We start from the raw sequence: 19,454 nt of genomic DNA, 5'->3' as shown, positions 1-19,454 counted from the left end.
TCGAGCTTGGAAGGGTGGTCCACGTCGGCGAAACCCTAGTTGCAAACCTCCTTAGCTTCAATCCTCAATCGTGCAATGTAATTTTTGTAATTGTAAGTTGAGGGTTGAGGGTTTAGCCGACCTTGTTATCAAGGTTGATGATTTGTATATATATAGGTGAGATGCTTATGTAAATTGTGTGTCGGTATTGTGTCTGCATTATCAGAGAGAGATGAATGTGTGAACAAGGATATATCATTCAGCGAAGTGTTGAGGTGCGTTTAGTGTTGTAGAGAAGACAATTGTGCTTAACCGGAACTGTCATCAGGCATTTGTAGATGCTATCATTGCAGTTCATTCCTTCCAGATTGTAGTCCGAATCATATTGTAAGTCAGTGAGACTTCCCTGAGGGTTGTAGCCTTCCGAGCAAATATCTTTTGAGCAGTGAGCTCTAGGCAGTGTGCCTGAATGCATGTGCATTCCCCATTGTAATATTTTCACATACTATTGCAGAGTATCATCTTACTGTGGGTAGGTTCCCACCATGGTTTTTCCCTTAATCGGGTTTTCCACGTCAAAAATTTTGGTGGTGTGTTGTGTTGTTAATTTGGTTATATGAGTATTGCTGCAGTTTATCAGTTCTTGTTTTGAAGTTTAATTTTCTAGATCTGGTGAAGATTGATTCACCCCCTCCCCCCCTCTCAGTCTTCCTCCTTGATTGCTGCTAACAGCAACTTCCAATGTGCGGATTCTCCATAACTATCTTTATTACAATGATCACAACATAAACATTCTTCTTAGTGCTGGTGCAATTTACATTATTAGTCTTGGCTTTAGCTCCATTAATCTTTGGAGAAGATAGAATACTATCTACTTCAGGATGATAATCATAAGCATGTGCCTCATCTATGTCCAGTGGTTTAGAAAGCAATATAGGCCCAAGAAGATAGCTATGAAAGCCTCCAACTATTTCATTAGAACCTTGTAATCTTGCACATTTAACCCCATTTGGACAGCCCCTCAACTAAATTCACTAGTATATTCTTGATCACTTTGTCCATCTTTCTGTTTTAAAGATTGCCACTCCATACAATTTTCTCCTCTTTGACAAATAGGTAAAATTATTTCTTAACAAATTTTCTTAAATTGATCACTAATACAAGTCTTAATGCCATATAACACAAGAGACTCTCAAACCAAAAAAAAACATGCTTTGCTAATCTTTTGTTCCGAAGTAAGAGCATGCATGCTAAAGTATACCTCCAACTATGCCAAACAATGGTCAAGGTTCTCTACATCCACATCTCCTTTGAATAGTAGAATCTCAATCTTAACTTCAAATTGGAATATAGATTTGCTCAGTAGACTCTTTTCACTCTTTGAAGACTTCACCTTCTCCATTGGATTTGGCCATGCCTTCACCAACCTCTCCATGAGTGCCTCCATCAATATTTTTATAGTCTACTTTGATTGAGAAAAACATCATGTCAACCTCCATCCTGAACAACCTTGTTTCAACATCTAAATACTCCTCTTCTCTTGCCATGTTTCTCAACTCACTTCTCCAACTATAGGATTCAATTTCTCTTGGAAGGGTAGAAATTTAGAATATCTTTTCCACTTGATCTTGTTGTGGACATGAACCTACAAAACACTCCTACAAAGGAAAAAAACTAATTCAATACCATTTGATCCATAAAATAGAATGAACACTTCACATACTAATTAGCAAGAGAGCACAACTGACTGATTTTAATTGACCAAGAAATGAACCAGAAATTGAATGGAAACAAGCTAAATTACTGGGTTTGGCACTCTCGGCCCAAATACAGGACCTAGTTCGAGATGGGTCCTAGTTCGCATTCGGTTCGCGTTTGGGTTCGGTTCAGCAGTCACTACCCCATGTTGAATTCGATTTGACTTTCCCGTGGGCAAAACACACTGTCTAATTAACCACAGACATGTTTTCCGATGTGGATGTTGTAAGCATCGCAGAAAGTGTTGTTTAACTTCATTATTTTTGGCTTCATGTTAAAAAGCAATGGCTGGCTAGTTGGCATTCTTGTTTTTCTTTTTGCCGCTCCAAGCTTTCGTTGGCCAATTTGGCACTGAAACAGGGAATCCATTCTTTTTAAGCATATTGCCAGTTGTAAACACCTATATTTGTTTAATTTAGTTAATTGAATTTGGCTATCCTAAGTGTGCCTTTAATTAAATACTTACAAATTATTTAATTAATTAGTGTTCCCTCCTAGCTAATTAATCTTATTAATTACGCTATGGTTCTCATTTAATTAATTATTTGACAATCATAAATCATTTAATTAATTAAATTTGACTCTTTTCTTCTATTAAATTAATCAAATGCCTAATTTGATTATTTAATTCACTTCTGTCTTTTCCTCCTAATATTCCTTGATAGAATTAATTAATTAATTTAATTAATTCTATTTCCCCACATGTCTCCTAACTCTAACCCTTCCTCAAGCCTAACCCACCTAACTAAACAAGGGTTTAGTCAACCCTATCCCTTATCCCTCATCATATGTGTGCACATTCCCAAAATATCCCAAATTTCCTAAAATTTGGGAAGTGCCTTTGAATTTGGAGGAACCAATTTCCTAAAATTTGGGAAAATATCCCAATATCTTAAACCATGGAAATATCCTCATTTTTGGAGGAACCAAATTCCTAAATTTTGGGAAAATATCCCAAATATCTTAAACCATGGAAATATCCTCATTTTTGGAGGAAACAATTTCCTAAAATAAGGGAAAATATCCCAAATATCTTAGAACCATGGAAATATCCTCATTTTTTGGGAACCAAATTTCCTAAAATTTGGGAAAATATCTCAAATATTGTAAACCATGGGAATATCTCTATTTTGTAATCTCTTTTGGAATAGAACCTTCCTATTTGGGTCTCTCACTCCTAAATAGGCATGTATCCTCAGGGACACATGTCATTCCTTCCAATGACGCATGTCCTTCTTAAGGGCACATGTCATTTGCATCCATGACACATGCTCTTCTCAAGGACACGTGTCTCCCTCTCATCCCTCTCCATCTCACACTCCAAGCCTATTTAAACCCCCCATTTTCCTTCCTTTTTCATACTTTTTCATTTTCATACTCTCATAATGCAGAATTGTTCATCCACTTTCATTTCATAATATCACAATGCAAAATTGTTCGTCCACTTTCATTTTCATTCTCTCATAATGCCAAATTGTTCATTCACCATTTTGCACATCCATTAAGCATCTCACATCCATCTTGCATCTCATTTTAGCTTAATATCCATCTTGCATTCACAATCATGGAGTAGAATCGAGTATCTATCATTCAACAAGCACACATCAAATCAGGGGACTATCAAATTGAAGGATAATCTAGAGTTTGCAATTTAATTTTGAGTGTAGTTGAAATATGTGTTTGTTTGATTGTTAGTTCATCCTTCCAATCTTTTTAGTTTACATTCACAATTTTTTGCATACACCAGCCATCGGCTTCCTTTCCATTTGAATGTCTTTCATTCTTCGGCTACGTTACCCCAAGTTTCTGGGACAGGGGGACAGGGGGACGAGTTTTCGAGACGGCAAATTTTTTTGCCAAATTTGGGGACGAGGGGGGACGGCAAAGGGGACGGCTATATAAAATATAGGGAAAATTTAAAATATATAGGAAAATTCTAAATGTTCATATGAAAACATAGATAAAGCATGCATCTATACATTATATTCATATGAAAACATGGATATAGCATGTGTATGATACTATGAAAACATTTTAGAATGCAAACATCGAACATACAACATTATCAATAGACTCGATACTCAATATGCACTCATAATTCAGAATTTCAATTCATTCACATTGTCAATATGCATATCATAATAGATATTAAAGAAATAACATACAAAATGCCCAAAGGCCACACTGCTGCCATATTGTTTCATTGTCAATTGCGATATGGAAATCAAAATAGTACTAAGTAAATACTAAAAAGCAAAGTATAATACTTATTATTTAATATTTTATTATTTAATTTATTTTCTATTTATAAATTTTAAAATGTATAATATGAATTAATTTAAAATTATAAAATTTGATATAAATTAATAAATTTAATGTTGCCTTTTAATTTTTGATAGAGGGCCCATGTTAGAAAAATAATTAAATATAGATAGTCATATTTTGATTTCATAACTATTCAAATTCAATAATAAAAAAATTGATAGTTGTTTTTTAAATTTTTTCAATATAGAGGGCCCATGTTAGAAAAAAATTTTAAAAATTGAAAATACGACTTTTTTTTTTAATATTTTTCCCTAGCCCTAGATGTGGGGGACGTCTAGCCGTCCCCAATCCGTCCCCAGGACGTCCGTACGTCCCCCACAGCTAGGGAAAAATATAATTAAATCTAATGTTGTTTATGCCAAATGCAAATAGAGACAAATCATTTAAGTATAAGTAAATATAACACTTCTATAGGCATGACTGTTACTAAATGAAGACCCAAGTTCAATTTCCCTTGGGCAAGCTCTTGTTTTGATAATGCAATGAAAAAGTACAAGTTAAGTGTGCCCAGGGATGAAGCTTCCATTTGTCTCTTCTGGGTGGAAGAGACGGTAAACCCTCATTAACTAACAAATACTATGTAGTTTGGCTAAGGGATTATGCAGGTCATGTGTGGAATACTAGTATCTGCCCAGATGCAACAACCATTCTGCTCCTGGAAACTTCACCAACAACACAGACTCATAGAAGTCATATGTTATGTATTGTTCAAGGATCATCTAAAAATACCTAAGTTATTTCAGCTCTTTTGTGGATGTCTTTTCTTGAATTTCTGTTTTTCACCTCCAGTTCAGATTTCCATTGTTTCACTTTCAACAACTACAGTTTAAACAGATTGATTTTTCAACTGTCACGTTTTCCGATTTTTGCAATGAAATTTATAATTTTCTCAACAATAACTTCCCAACATATCAAAATTCCCAATCTTCATATTCTCAATTGCACATTTAGGATCCATGTGGCAGGTATATGTAATAGTAGATTTTCGAGTACTCATAATAAATAAGATTGATTCCTGACACTAGAGAAGACTAAGCATCATCACAAAGTGACCTACAATAATTTCAACAGTTTCATCTTCATATGGAGAATATTCCAAAGAAGGTTGGTGTCAATGTATATCAATGGATTAAAAATTCTACTCAAGGCTATGTAAAGACCTTGAAGCATGAGAGTTTTCAAAAGGCCATACCAAAAACAAAACCTTAATGAAAAGCTTATCAATGCCACCCTCCAACAACAGGACCTTCCCAGATTTCCTCAATATTTCTTTCGACAAGGCTGAAAATTCGAAAAAAAATTCGACATTAAATTCGCCTTATATAATTTAATTTTAAAATATAAATAATATATTCATAAAATTATAATATATAAATCTAAAGTCTAGAATAATATTATATTAAATTGGTAAGTGTAAATATTTAATATGCATATTTAAATTTGTTTAATTATTAAATGTTAATATTAAAAAAATAAATAAACAAATAAAATAATATTAAGTTTAAATATACTAAATACTAACCTTTTTAATAAAAATAATATTAATTTTTTAATGAATGTTAATTATTAAAATATAAAATATGTTTCAAAAAAATTTAAACAATAGAAAACCTTTAAAACAACTATAAATAAAAATAAATAAAAAATGAAGAGTCGCAACGGCCTCATGTGGAGGGCCATCGTGACTCTGAGCAAACTGTGGCAGAAGTGTTGACCGCCACAGAGAAGGAATACGCACAAAGAGAGAGCGCAGGGAAGCCCAATGATGTATAGACAGTAGACATCAAGTTTCCACAATCCATGATATAATAATCTTGAGTGTTTCCGGATGTATAGACAGATTTGCAAGGTTCATGGCCATGGTGGTCACGGAGAGGCACCATGACTTAGCTCGAATTGCTAGTGCCTGGCGGACCTCAAACTCGCGAGTTTCCTTTCGACATCAAGTTAAAACCGTTGTTTTGCTGTCACATCTTGAAGAAATGTGTTGTGCCCTAGTCATGAGAGGGCCAAATTCTATTCTCAAAAACCCTAATAAAAATTGTTCTACTAAATTATAAGTCAATATAAATACAGTCGCGTCGCTCCTTTCCGTACAAATTTAGCGACGATTTTTGACGAATTTTATAATTTTTAAAATGTTTGCCGAAATTTGAACTTCAACCATGAAATTCGGCAAACTCTGTGACATGGGTTCTTCCCCACCAGCATCCTAATTTCTTTGGGGATGAAATATTTAAACCAATTAATGCTATCAGATTTCCACAATCCATATTATACTTCTTTTACAGCTTCTGGATTAGATTGTGTGGTACAAATTTTTAGCATATTTAAACCAGAAGCTGTAAAAGAAGTATATTTAAACCAAATCAAGAAATCATGGAAATGGGACATACTGTGCTGAGACCCAACATATATTAAAACAGTTAAAGTAACACTTCATATTGACCTAAGACATTGTGAAAGGTTAGCAAGACTAGCATCAACGGAGCCAAAAATTCAAAGTAGACAATTGAGTCTTCTTCTAATTGCAACCTCCTAAAGATAAAGTCATCAATAAGAAAGGAAAAGTGAAACTCAAGGCCATATGTCATAGGTCTCATAAAGTATTAAAACAAGGAGACCAAGCTGCCCATACACATGAACTGCCTATAATTCCTTACTTGGGTTGGAGAGAATTTGAGAATACGAGTACCTATCTATAGAATTGCCCTACAACGAAGTATTGTACAGGCAAAAAGCTATTATAATGTTGTGTGGAAAAAAAATTTCAGTATTTGAGTTTCAACAATCTTTTGTGATTTCCATAAGTTTTAGACAAAATTAAGTTAATACTTTCTTGTTCATTAATAAAAAAATTAAAAATATCACACAGGCAATATAAGACATGAAACACAAGGGAGAGAGGTAACAAAAAACAAAACAAGATAAAAAGAAAAAATATAAGTAATTTCATAAGAGTGTGTTAGTTGATCTCGAAAATAATGAGTTATAATTAGGAAAATTAAAAGGTAAAGTACAAAAAAGTAACCAAACACTAAAAAAACATATCTAGGGGCTCAAACCTAAAGCAGACATACAAGAAGGTATAAGATTAAATTACAGTTACAAACATCCATGTGACTGAACTTGAAAGGATTATTCAAGAAAAGGAGATGTAAATATCAAACTTGTTGATTAAGATTGAAAACCAGAGCAGCCAGATGGTTACGCAAGGTGTGGACAAGTGTCATAATCGTCCAATATCATTAGATGACCAATGCAAGATCTACTAATATCCATCAAAGAACGTCCAGAGATAAGGCATGACAATCCTTGCCTACAATCCTACAAAAGAAGCAACATGATTAACTTGAGCCTTTTCTAAGACCAATGCTGATTCAATTCTAGATTTAGAAAAAGACTAACACAGTGTGATTTCCCTCAACTGAAATTATTGAATTTGGGAGCTAGAAGATCCATACTGACAAAACAAACAAAACCCACCATACCTAGGATAAGTGTGAAGGACCTCTGGTGCTCTACTCGCAGTACATATAGACAAATGCCATCTCACTAACTTGTCCTATCTTTCCAAGGAGCACTTAATGCCTCCAATTCATATGATGTGATGAGAGACGGATCTAATGCAATAGCATCACAAAGGAAAAGGGCAAGCCATCTTTGGTCAGAATAGAACATTTAAGTTGATAGAGTAATGCTCAAATCTCTATGTAGATTGCAGTGTAGTCACCTTGCGAAAAAGTCATGATCTGTTGCAAGTAATTTCAAACCGGTAAACTTGTCATGTCATTTCCCAAGTATTAAAAAATTGGTTCTAAAATTATTGTACATATATCTATCCTATTTTGGCTCACTTTACACTTAGAGGCAGAAACATACAGAGCACAAACAAACTGAAAATATTTAGTTTAGAATAAAAAATTAGGAATTTTGGATATTTTGATTTTTTGAGTTAAACTTTGAATAGTTTTAGTTTGAAAAAGTAAAATACATATCTCTAATGAGGGCTCTTTTTAAGTAATAGGTAACTTAGTGAGAGTTTTCATTATAGTACACAGGGTAGCCCCTAACATAAAAGTCATGATACTGAACTCCAGGGCCTACTATTTTAGGGCCATCCATTTGTTTTTACATAAACCCTCTTCGGCAAAATTATAATGGTTTTTCAAAACTCTACACATTTTTTTGTGACTGCCATTTGTTTTATGTATTCTGTTAACTTTAATCTCAACATTATATTTGATATGAAATTAAAAAAATAAGTCCTCCATTTTTATACATTTTATGTTGTTTATCCTATATTTTATACCTAGGCGATTGAATTCCATTTAGACTTTCCCTGCACCTTGTAGAAGGAATGTTTCTAGGGATAGCAGTATTCTGCATAGATCTCAAAAAAAGTAGAAATATGACAAAGTCCCTTGAGTTCCACTTCCTAGAAGGAATAGAGACAACACATTACATCATCACATAGAACATGGTGCCCAGTTTCATCTCATAGGTTGTGAAAGCACATCCTAAGTTGGCCAGGGAAGATCTTCAATCCATGCCACCAACAGCATTGATGATATTTAGGCTGAATGATAATGCCATTCATGATCTTCAAGAAATGTGAGCATAGAAAGCCAACTTGAGGTTGAGTAATTGCAAAGAAATCCAAGAATGCTAAATTGGTAATACCCATTAATATCCTCTCTAATAAGTGTGTCAATGAGTTCCTTTGAGGGAATGCATGGTGTTACATCCAAAAATCATCCAAATAAAGGAAGCTGGTTGATAGAAATTTTGGTAGATTGAAGGAGTAAACAGTTCTCAATACCAATAATGTCAGTGTCATATGGGACCCATAGGGGCAACCCTCATTCAAAGTATCAAGTATGGCATCTCATGTTAATCAAGGCCGAATTGCTAAATCACCCACGAAACTATTTTTAATATTTATGGATGTGGATGGGATGCCTTAAGATATTCTTCAAGGATAAGGAGCAATCAACTAACTCAGCTTGGGCGATGCACTGAGGTACCATGATTTGCAACAAACCGTACATTCTAACATCAGTTTGTAACTTTGTACCCTCCCAATATGAGCCCAGTCAATAAATCTAAAAGTAGGGACCTAAATCTCTGGCACATACTGATGATTGTATCGAAAAGGAATAGATTGCCTTGAAAACATGTCTCTAGTCATTGCAAAGGAAAAATCGGAAGTTGAGATTATACTAAAATACCATCTCAGTATCTAGTACATCTGAAAGTAGAGCCTAAAAATCTGACCCATGCTAGTGATTATATCAAAAAAGAAAGGATTATCTCAAAAATATATCTAAAATCATTGGTACCTTAGGATAGAAAATGGGGTGTATTTCTAGCATAGGCAAAATTAAAAGGTAAGATTATATTAAACGAGCATCTCAGCATCTAGCAAACTGAACTCTGAAGTAATATTATATTAAAGGACTTGTGAATCCTGAAGTTTCTTCTCTGTAAAACAATATTGAAATCTGGAGAGAGCGACCTTGGAAGTGTTTATTTTCACTAAGGTTCATCACAAGCTGATGAAGATTGTACAAATGATTAAGGGGAAAATCCTCCAAGAGAGTGAAAGGACAATATCATTCACCAAAAAGTATTCAATCCCTAAAGTTGAATACATATTGTGAAGGAGTCGGTAGATAGTCAGTGGAAGAATATTGCTTGGCCAAGTGAAACATCTGCTTTCCAATTGGAAGTCAATTGGCTTGCACTGGACTCTATACCTTCTCAGAAATGTCGACTAGCTTCAGTGTTGTTCAATTGTTTTTTCAATTATATTGAAGTTGTTATCATTCGGTTTCAATTTCTTTTGTCATTCTATCTCAATGTTCAGATAGTTTAAATTTTCAAATGAAAGCAAAACAAGTTCCATCCTTCATCCTCCCAACCTGCCTTTGGTTCAAATTCCAACATATATATCAGATAATACAGGGGTAGAGTTGTAATGCCCCTTTTTAAATTTCTCTTAATTTTCCTTAAATATAATAAAATCCAGAAATCTGCTCAAATTGATATCAGATATCTGTTCTTCTAGAATTGTTTATTTTCTTAAGTCTGCAGCAATTTAATGCAATGGGATGCCTTCGTAAATAACTTCAAATCTGTTGGGTTCAGGGGTTGTCATCCACCAGCTTAGCAAGGTAAAGAAATGGGTTTTTGTTGTCCTTTAATTTTGAGGCCTAGAGGGGTTTCCTCCTCAGGCTGTTAAGAAACAATCTATGCTCCACTGAAGATAAAACCGGATACATAAAATTGTATTCAATATTCTTCCTTAATTCTCCTTTGCTTGAACTCTCCTTATACCCTTCCCCTCCAAGGGATGCAACTCCCCTCATGTTTCTTATTAACAACTAAATATAATAGATATTAAGTATTCCTTAAACATGCACTGCTCCCTGAATAATTACAGAAGCCTACTAGGAAACTGTTTTCTTTATTGAAATGTAGTGAATGTTAATTGGCTTCTGTTTTCCCTTCATTGACAAGGTAGCTGCCTGTAAAGCGATTTGCAGGGAGCAAATAATCCATTCTTGATATAAAATTAAGGAAGAAGCAGTATAAGACTGCCCATGATTATCTGGTTTGAGAATTCGAAATAAGATTAGATTCCAAAATTTCTGATTTTAGATGCTGAATTTTCCAGCTATAACAGCAAGTTTCTTTTAGGAACATAACAAATTATGTTTGGAATTGCATTCAGCTTCTTGAATTTGTACAACTTTCAAGTAAAATCAATAAAAAATCGATTTGAGGCATCAATGCAGTATGAACAAAAAAGTAGCATAGTGATTGGTGTAACTTGTTACTTAAGGTAAAACACATCAGTCCAAGATATACGAGCAACATCTGCACAGATGCAAAGACTAATAATGTCATGAGATTGATAGCATTTCTTTTCAAAAATAAATGCCAATTGAAAAGTGTGAAATTATCAAATTAATTATCCAATCGTCTTTTTCTTTCTATGAATTTGTAGCACTGCAACTCTTCAGTCACAAAAGAGTTCATATATTAAATAAAGATAACCAATTCTACTAAATAAACAAATAAGTAAGCAACAATTTCAAATAAACTCCAAATGAAAACAAAGCATTTCCTTATTGTAAACATGGAAGACGATCACCAAGCCCTGGGTACAACAAACCACAAGGAAAACTAAGATAAATGTGCAAATTTTTGCTGTGTTAAGAGTGAGAACCTTGTCAATTATACTTTCGATTACATCATCAGACAGGTTCATACCAGATTCTGCAAGAGTAGCTACTACCATTTGCTTCACCTATAAACATTAACAAAGCAGCATTAATACTCTCAACTTTTTAAATTGCTTATATCAAATCAAGAAGCAAAGAAACTATCTGTGCCCTCGCCTTAGGAAGAGTGAAAAACGAAACAATAAGATTAGAAGTGTACAATTTAAAGTGCACGGATTAAGAAATCACCTTACCTAAACCCATGTCTTTGACAAGTAGCAACAGAAAGGAATAACAAAAAAAATGTACACCTGGGACAACACAATTAGGTAATCCGAACCAATGAGAGACCTACTAATCATCTCTAGAATCAACATAACTAGGTAGTCTTCAACAACGCAAGATTTAATAATTCACTGGAGGAATTTGATGAATGGCTATTTTCCTGCACAATCTACAGCTGCAATAATCAGTTCTCCTTGGTATTTTCAGTATATTATCAAGAACCAGTTATGTATCTTTCAGCCACTACAAAGCCTAACAAGCAGCATTTGCCATCTCCTAGCTTAATCAGACAGAACTAAAAAGAAATATGTACCAACACTATTCGATATATGCCTTATTGTACCAAATGGGAGGACCAATATCATAAGTGCTAGAGTCTAAATCTTGAGGTTCATTTCACACTTTGGCAAAGACCGAAATTGTGAGGGACTTGGGGATAACTGCTAGAGCAATAGGAGGTCCTGTGTTTGGATCCTAGCAGGTCCATTTTTTATTACAGGGCCAGTGCACCGAATACTTCAACAAATGTTCTTTTCTGAAATGTAAAAACTATTCAAGAGATTCAATTTAAGCATAAGCTTCAGTCGAAATTTTGGAGATAAGTTCAAACAAATTTGATAAAAAAGAACTTTGACTAATGCAACACAATTTACAATGACCAGCACTCATTAGGTTGGTGAAATTGTCAGAAAGAACAGTCCAATTGCTCGATTCTTCGATCTTCCAAATATGTCAATCAGAATTTTGATATTTCTGAATCACCCATTCGGAACAATTATTTGAAAAAAGATTTAAAACATTGTCACTATTTCTGAAAAAACAATTTGAGAAACAGGGTATTACATCTAATTGCATTATGGATTACTTAATACTTGGTTGGAAGAAGTACTAATAAAAGTTATAGAATGATCTTGGGCAAGAATGATCATGATATTGGACTAATAAAAAACAGATAAAGACTATTTATCAAATATGGATGTCCCTCATAGTTTACAAAGTTTAGAATCCCTGACAATGAAGAAACAATAGCACCATAAGGTTTGAATCCACGTTAAATTAAAGGCTAAATGACTTGATTGATTATGAATATATGACATGGAATTGTTTGAAAATACCCATCAATTGAAAAATTTCAGCAATCAAGACAATTGAATGAATCCTTTGGAAATATAAAATTTAAAGTGATTGAGCATTTCACAAAACAAATACATGTGAATGTTTTGATTATTTACATCATCCCTGTTTAAGTTATAAAAAAGTTATAGCTTATCACACGGAAAGAATGCATATCAAAAACAAGAATATTACCGATAACAAGTATTCAATCTTGTTCACATTCATAACTTTCGTTTCTTTTTCTTTTGGTGGAATAACAAATATTCGTCCTCTTTTCTTTAACTGTTGATAACATTTCTTTAAAAAAAAAAGTGTGTATAACTGTTGGTGAGAGCATGCTATTTACTCCATTTGAGGTGAACCATGTTAATTTCCCTCCAAAGATGCCTGTAATGTGGCATATTATATAAGAAAAACTGTGTTCCATCTGGAGCTAAAACAAACACAAAACAAGTGCGACCCTCAGAAGCAATCACGAACAATTTGGTAGTCACAAACCATCCTTTGCATCTCAAACATAGTCTTGCACAAACCACAAAAGGAGCTGTGGTAATTTATTTCACTGGAGACTCTGCAGGTGTGTATAGGTTTTCAAGCCATCAAACCTTATACAATCTGTGTAGTACCAACCCACAAACTTGATGTTAGTGCTACTTGATACTCTTTTTCATCAATGACTCATCAGACATTTGTGTGCCAATTCTAGGTTTGTAAGTCATTTTCAGTCAAGTGACCAGGTTGTCATGTCAAAGTCCGATATTTCTACTAACTATTTTTTTTCAGATTGATCATAGTGTCATATGCTCCAAGATCCAGATAACTTAGTTTTGGATGATGGTGCGCAATGAACTGGAACTGCAAAGCGTATTCTTGTATTGTACATCTAGCCACAGATAGAGGACAGCACACAACCTTGGCAGCATAGTCAGTACAAAATAAGTGAAGAATAGAATCTAAGACATTTCGCATACACAAGGCCAAAGATATCCTATGAGACAACAGACTCCACTTTTTTTGCATTGTGAAGTGCCAACCTTCTGCAATTTAGTTTAAAAATAAGCTCTTCCATTCCCTCCACCCAATCTTCATAGAATAAATCTTGAAAACAAGTCACTGCTATATTACTTATGTAGCTGACCTTGATGTCATTGTACACTTTGCAGTCAAAATAAAGTGCTTTTCAGTTTCCACAGCCCTGCTGTACACAAGATACAATATTACAAACCCTCTCTTCCCAAACTTCTTTTTGCCTTTCCACCACCCTATTTCACACCAAATATGACATGAGTTAGTCCCCAGATATGATATGAGTTAGTCCTCAGCTGTGCAATGAGAATCTTTGAGCTCCACAATATATTGGCCTCTTTATAGGCCTTTTGCTGATGGTCCATGTTTGGGTTGAATTCAGCAAAAGCAATGCACTTTTCTCTTTGATTTGTCATTTCTGAAGTGGCAGTCAACAGTCAAAAATCATGCCTTAGATCATGGCAATATTAAGTAAATCACACACAATAAACAGCAGACAAATAAACTGGTAACAGCATACATTAAATACACCTCAAAAATGGCAAGTTCTTCAGGGATTCACACCTGATAATCAGAGCGTTTTGAACACAGACCCAATGACTTTGCAAATTGAAAGAGCACCTTAGACATGGTGACAAGATCGGTAAATTGTGCCTGAAGCATTATGATTTGATGAATGAATGAAACTCACAATATGAATTGCTATCTTTTAAGGCTTTGAGCATTGGATATTTTTGTCCAAAGTTTTTTGTTTGCTAGGGAAAACATAGACTTTGCCCCCATGGAAATATTAGCAAACTCATAAATAAGCTTGCGATATTCATCTTTAGTGAATGACAATAGAAAACTTAAACTAATTTACAAATAGTTGTTGGAGTTTGTAAGGTCATTGAGTCCACCATTAACCAAATTCCTAATATCGAGTCCAAGACTGTACCAAGATGATTTTTATTACGTTCATGATCCTTTCCTTGAGCAAATGAATTTCATTGCTCTAACAACTAGCAAGTCGTCATTGGATCAAGGCGTTTTAAATTGTTGATGCAGAATCAATAGAATGGAGGTTGGATTCAACCATCACATTTCAGGGTTTCAAAAAACTTCACAAAACCTGCCATGATCAAAATAGCCAAAGTTGTTTCCAAAGCTGCTTGTCCAAGACTATATTTTTAACCAGAGCTCATGCTATTGTATTAGAGCTTTATTTTTGGCTTCAAGTCAGCTATTGTTCGATCATCTATCTTATCATGCAAGAGACGCGATCTTTTAAGGGATAAATTGCAATAATTTTATTTATCTTAACTAACAGTCATGTGTATTAAATTTCTTATTAGGTGTATTAAACTTCAGTTTAGTATTTGTTGATTAGATTATTTTGTGAAAAAACCTGCACACATCAAGCAAGTAATCATATGGAGATTAGTTTATTTCATTTATTTTCATGCAATGCTTTGTAAACAATATTGTCACACCTAAAAAAAGGTATTTGTCACACCTACATATTGCTGAAATTGGTGTTCACTGACTATTCATTATTGTTAATCCAAAATTTGTTATTTGTTCAATAGAATTTATTAAGGCTATCTTGTTTTCCAATTACTATCAAATTGTTTTGTATTATATGTTGAAATGGAGTAAACTTTCCTACCAAATTTGTGAGCTTCAACACCTATTCAGTCCTTTTGTAATTTCATCATCCAGTTTCTTATTTTAGCTGAACAATGCAACTGTCTAGTCATAAGATATGTTTTCAATCAAAAAAAAAAACATTTGCCTTAAGTTGAAGCACATCTTAGACTTTTGCCTAAGGTGAATCTAAAAAGACATACTTTTAATTTTAATCAACATGAACATGAAACGCCCCAAAATACCATTGTAAAGATTGTGAATAGAAAGTACATATTCTTCATAGTAGGCTATAGTTTTTGTTTTACAGGGAGCTTCCCCTTCCAATTCGAAGAGCAGTTCAACTACACATTAATTCCGTCTTGTGTCACACTGAAAAGTGCAAATTAATATGTTAACGACCTAGAAACCCTAAGATGGCTTCTTGCTTCCTTCAAGATGGATGGAACTTCAGGGTACATTGCCATTCCTGTAGGTAAATAATTCTTTGCACACTTTTTTTTAAATGAAGATGCCTGATACTAGCTAACAAAACAAAGGAGAATGAAAAGTATAGGAATGATGATATCAAATGTATAGAAACCAGTGGGGCTCATGTGTCAAGACTCAAGGGACACCCAAAGAAATATATTAGTTATTAGTTTCAGATATAGTCCTGTTGTGACCATTTCACACATCGCCCCATTAAAATGGGGACCCCCTCTTTTTTGCTCGGTTTTGCCTGTTTCTCTCTTTGCTTTTAGGGTTTTGGGTAAGTGAGTGAGTCGTCTGGACTAGGGCTAGGCCTTAGGGTTTCGTTTTGATATTTTCAAGCCGCAGTCCAGTCCATTTTGAGAGATTATTGAGCTTCCTCCCGTAAGATGCAATTTTGAAATAGGGTGAATCTGTCAGAAGGTCAAGTGAATCTGTCTAGGTTCAGTCGGAATTTTGAAAGCAAGTCCAAATTTTGCCTAAGTGTTGATGATGGAATTTTGAGATTTTGTTTGAGTGATTTTGACCAAATTTTGGAAATTTTGATAATTGATCTCCGGCCTTGGAAATAGCCTAGTTATGCCTTGTGAAGTGACTAAAGTCTTAAAACCTTGATATTTTGGCCTATGGAAGTAAAATCACTCCTATCCCTCAGCCAGGGACTAGGGCGAAAATCATATTTTTATACATCTTGGTCATTGACTTCTTTCATTTGTCTTGTGCAGGGTCGCCAGGAGATGCAGTTGAACACGAATTGGAGGTTTTGAAGATTTTGAGACTCAAAATTGGCAAGTTTTTTAAAGTTTAAGGTCAAATCGCTCCTGTCCCTCAGTCAGGGACCAAGGCAAAATGACTTACTTAGACCATTTTTGACCTCATTTTGATCAAATTGAAGCATCAAGGACGCGATGGAAGGTGAAATAAACATGATGGAGCGCCAGGATTTAGTCATTTGCAATGAAAAGTTGAGATTTTGCCCTCAAGGACAAAAATCGCTCCTGTCCCTCACTGAAGGACCGGAGCTTGTTTCTCAAAGTTACACTGTCCTTGCAGGACCAAGACGATTTTTGGATTGGAAGAGATCAAGGAGGACATCTTTTGTCCATTGAATATAATTTGAAGAAATTTGCAAACAAGGAAATGTGCCAGAAGGACAAAATCGCTCCTGTCCCTCACTGAAGGACCGGAGCTTGAAATCCAAGATTGCTTTGTCCTTGCAAGATTTTAATGATTTCGCGATTTGAGGAGAACAAAGAAAGTGTGTTTTATCAGTTGAATATAACTTGAAAGTGCCATCATGGAGAAAATCTACTCAAAAAGTCAAAATCGCTCCTGTCCCTCTGCCAGGGACCAGGGCGAATTTAAAAGGTAGCTCCTGTCCCTCTCCCAGGGACCAGAGCGATTCCCTTAAAAGACAAGTTTGTGGTGAAGGTGAAGAAAGTTTTAAGTTTGAGGCAAGCAAAGGAAAGCATAACAAATCTATTGAAGATAATTTTTGAAGATTGCAAGACACCAAGTAAGCCTATTTTGTCCTAGGCGCTCCTATCCCTCTCCAAGGGACCAGAGCGATTTCCTCATAAGGTAAAATTCCCATAAAATTAAAGCAAGTTTCATGTCAAAGAGGAGTGAAGGGGAGCATAGCGGATTCATTGAAGATAGTTTTAAACGTTGGCAAAGAGTGATTGAGCCTATAAATGCAAAATCGCTCCTGTCCCTCTCCCAGGGACCAGGGCGAAATCTTGGTTATTTAGCCTTCCCCTCTGAATTTTAATGAATCCAAGCAAAGGTGCGTAATGGAGATGATGTTGAAGGTGCTTCGAGGGAAAGTAAAGTGTCAAAGACCATGAAAAGTGATGAAATTGCCCAAGGCGCTCCTGTCCCTCTCCCAGGGACCAGAGCGAAATGTCTAAGTGTGTCCAATTTTGAGTTGTCACTTCCGTTTCAAACGTTCGAGAAGGAATAAGGGACACTATTTTACACTGTGAAGACAATTGGAAGTCGATATGATCAAGGATGAGCACAAGGAACAAAGGTTCGCTCCTGTCCTTCAGTCAAGGACCAAAGCGATTTCAATGAAGACCATCATTCCTTCCAAAAATCACGCCAAGGCATAGTTACACAAGATCGAATATGTCCTTGGAAGGATGATGGACAAGGAACCAAACGTCAAAAAGTGACTAACTTGAGCAAAGATGCAAAATCGCTCCTGTCCTTCAGTCAAGGACCAAGGCGATATTCATAAAATCAATCATTTTCTTCCTAGATCACATCAAAGCAAGGTTACACAAGGTCCGAAATGTCTTTAGGAGGATGATAAACGAGGAGTTAATGTTAAAAGTTGACAAATTTGAGCTCAAACACAAAGTTCGCTCCTGTCCCTCTCCAAGGGACCAGGGCGAAAATCACTCAAATATCGAATTTGCCTTGCAAAGGATGAGTTAAGCACGCGCAAGACAAACAAGGATGATCATTCCTTACTTCGCAAATTGATTTGATGGTTTAGAAGACAAAGACTAAGGAAGAAAAGCAAAAATCGCTCCTGTCCTTCAGTCAAGGACCAGGGGGAAAGTAGTTCAAGAGGCATTCATTCAAAAGATCAAATAGTCCAAGCTCAAGGTTCCCAATCAAAATGCCAATTTGGACGTAAAGGAAGTGACTTGGAACGTAAAAAGCGAGAAATTCAAGACCAAAATGTTAAAGCGCTCCTGTCCCTCTCCCAGGGACCAGAGCGATGAGGTTAATATTCATTATTCTTCCCATGTCTAGGCGCCAACATCATTTTCAAATTGCATTAAATGCTAAATTTCGATGAGCCTTGATATTTTTAATTAAAATTGGCATTTAATGGGTGCGCACAAGGCATTTAATAATTAATTTTGCCTTTTAAAAATCGAAACAATTAATTACAAAGGTATTTTAATTAATTAATTAAATAAGAGGGAGAGCGCTTGGGTTTTATTTTTTATATTTATACAAAAGTCGGCCTCCTTTTATTTTAATTTTTTGTTATTATTTGCCTTATTTTCAAGTCGGCCTAGAGGTAATTAAAGAGGTGAGCGCCTATGAAGGGGAGGTATGATATCGCATTTCAAATCATCATTTAATCATCCTTTCATATGCCATTTGGAGAGGCGAATAAGGAGCGAATTTCATCAAGAATACAAGATGCGAAATCTCATCAAGGGGAGTGCGAATTTGGTTTGACGAGGAGCGAATACTCTATCAAGACGTTGAAGACCCCAAAGTTGGTGGAGTTGACAACAAGGCGCCATTGCTAGAGGAGGATCACGTTGAATATTTCAATCTTCGTTTTTGCCTAGGCGAATTTCATAATTTTGCATCTTTTTAGAGTTAGCTCTCAAGAAAGGTATGGCGAAGTTTCCCTTGTCTAAATTTTGAATTTTGATCGTCATAGTCTTAATCTAAATTTTGAATTTCCAGTAGCTCAATCGTATTTAGGAAATGATAACTCAAGGACTTATCATGAAGTTTCCTAAATTCAATCTTTAATTTTAATCTATGTTTCTATATTGCAAAATCTATTTCTCATTATGAAATGTTGTGTAGGTGTCACGATGGCGACCCCGAAGGCAGGAGCATCCACCAGTCGTCCAGCTCTCATGAAGGAAGATCAAAAGA

The 19,454-nt window shown here is 35.1% G+C and overlaps 1 protein-coding gene across 6 annotated transcripts in view; it reads right to left on the bottom strand.

Annotated features, from left to right (window-relative positions):
• LOC131033026 (calcineurin B-like protein 3) overlaps positions 1–19,454 on the bottom strand; it is a 107,154-nt gene that overhangs the window by 17,146 nt on the left and 70,554 nt on the right. For all 6 annotated transcript variants that reach the window (XM_059218480.1, XM_059218479.1, XM_057964135.2 and 3 more), the window contains one exon: positions 11,297–11,377. In XM_059218480.1, coding sequence (XP_059074463.1) covers positions 11,297–11,377 — 81 coding nt within the window. The remainder of the gene's footprint in view (positions 1–11,296; positions 11,378–19,454) is intronic.

This window comes from Cryptomeria japonica, chromosome 3, assembly GCF_030272615.1.
Source record: "Cryptomeria japonica chromosome 3, Sugi_1.0, whole genome shotgun sequence".
In the NCBI taxonomy this organism is placed as follows: domain Eukaryota; kingdom Viridiplantae; phylum Streptophyta; class Pinopsida; order Cupressales; family Cupressaceae; genus Cryptomeria; species Cryptomeria japonica.
Note: the sequence above shows the minus strand (reverse complement) of the source record. Positions and strands in the feature narration are given on the sequence as shown.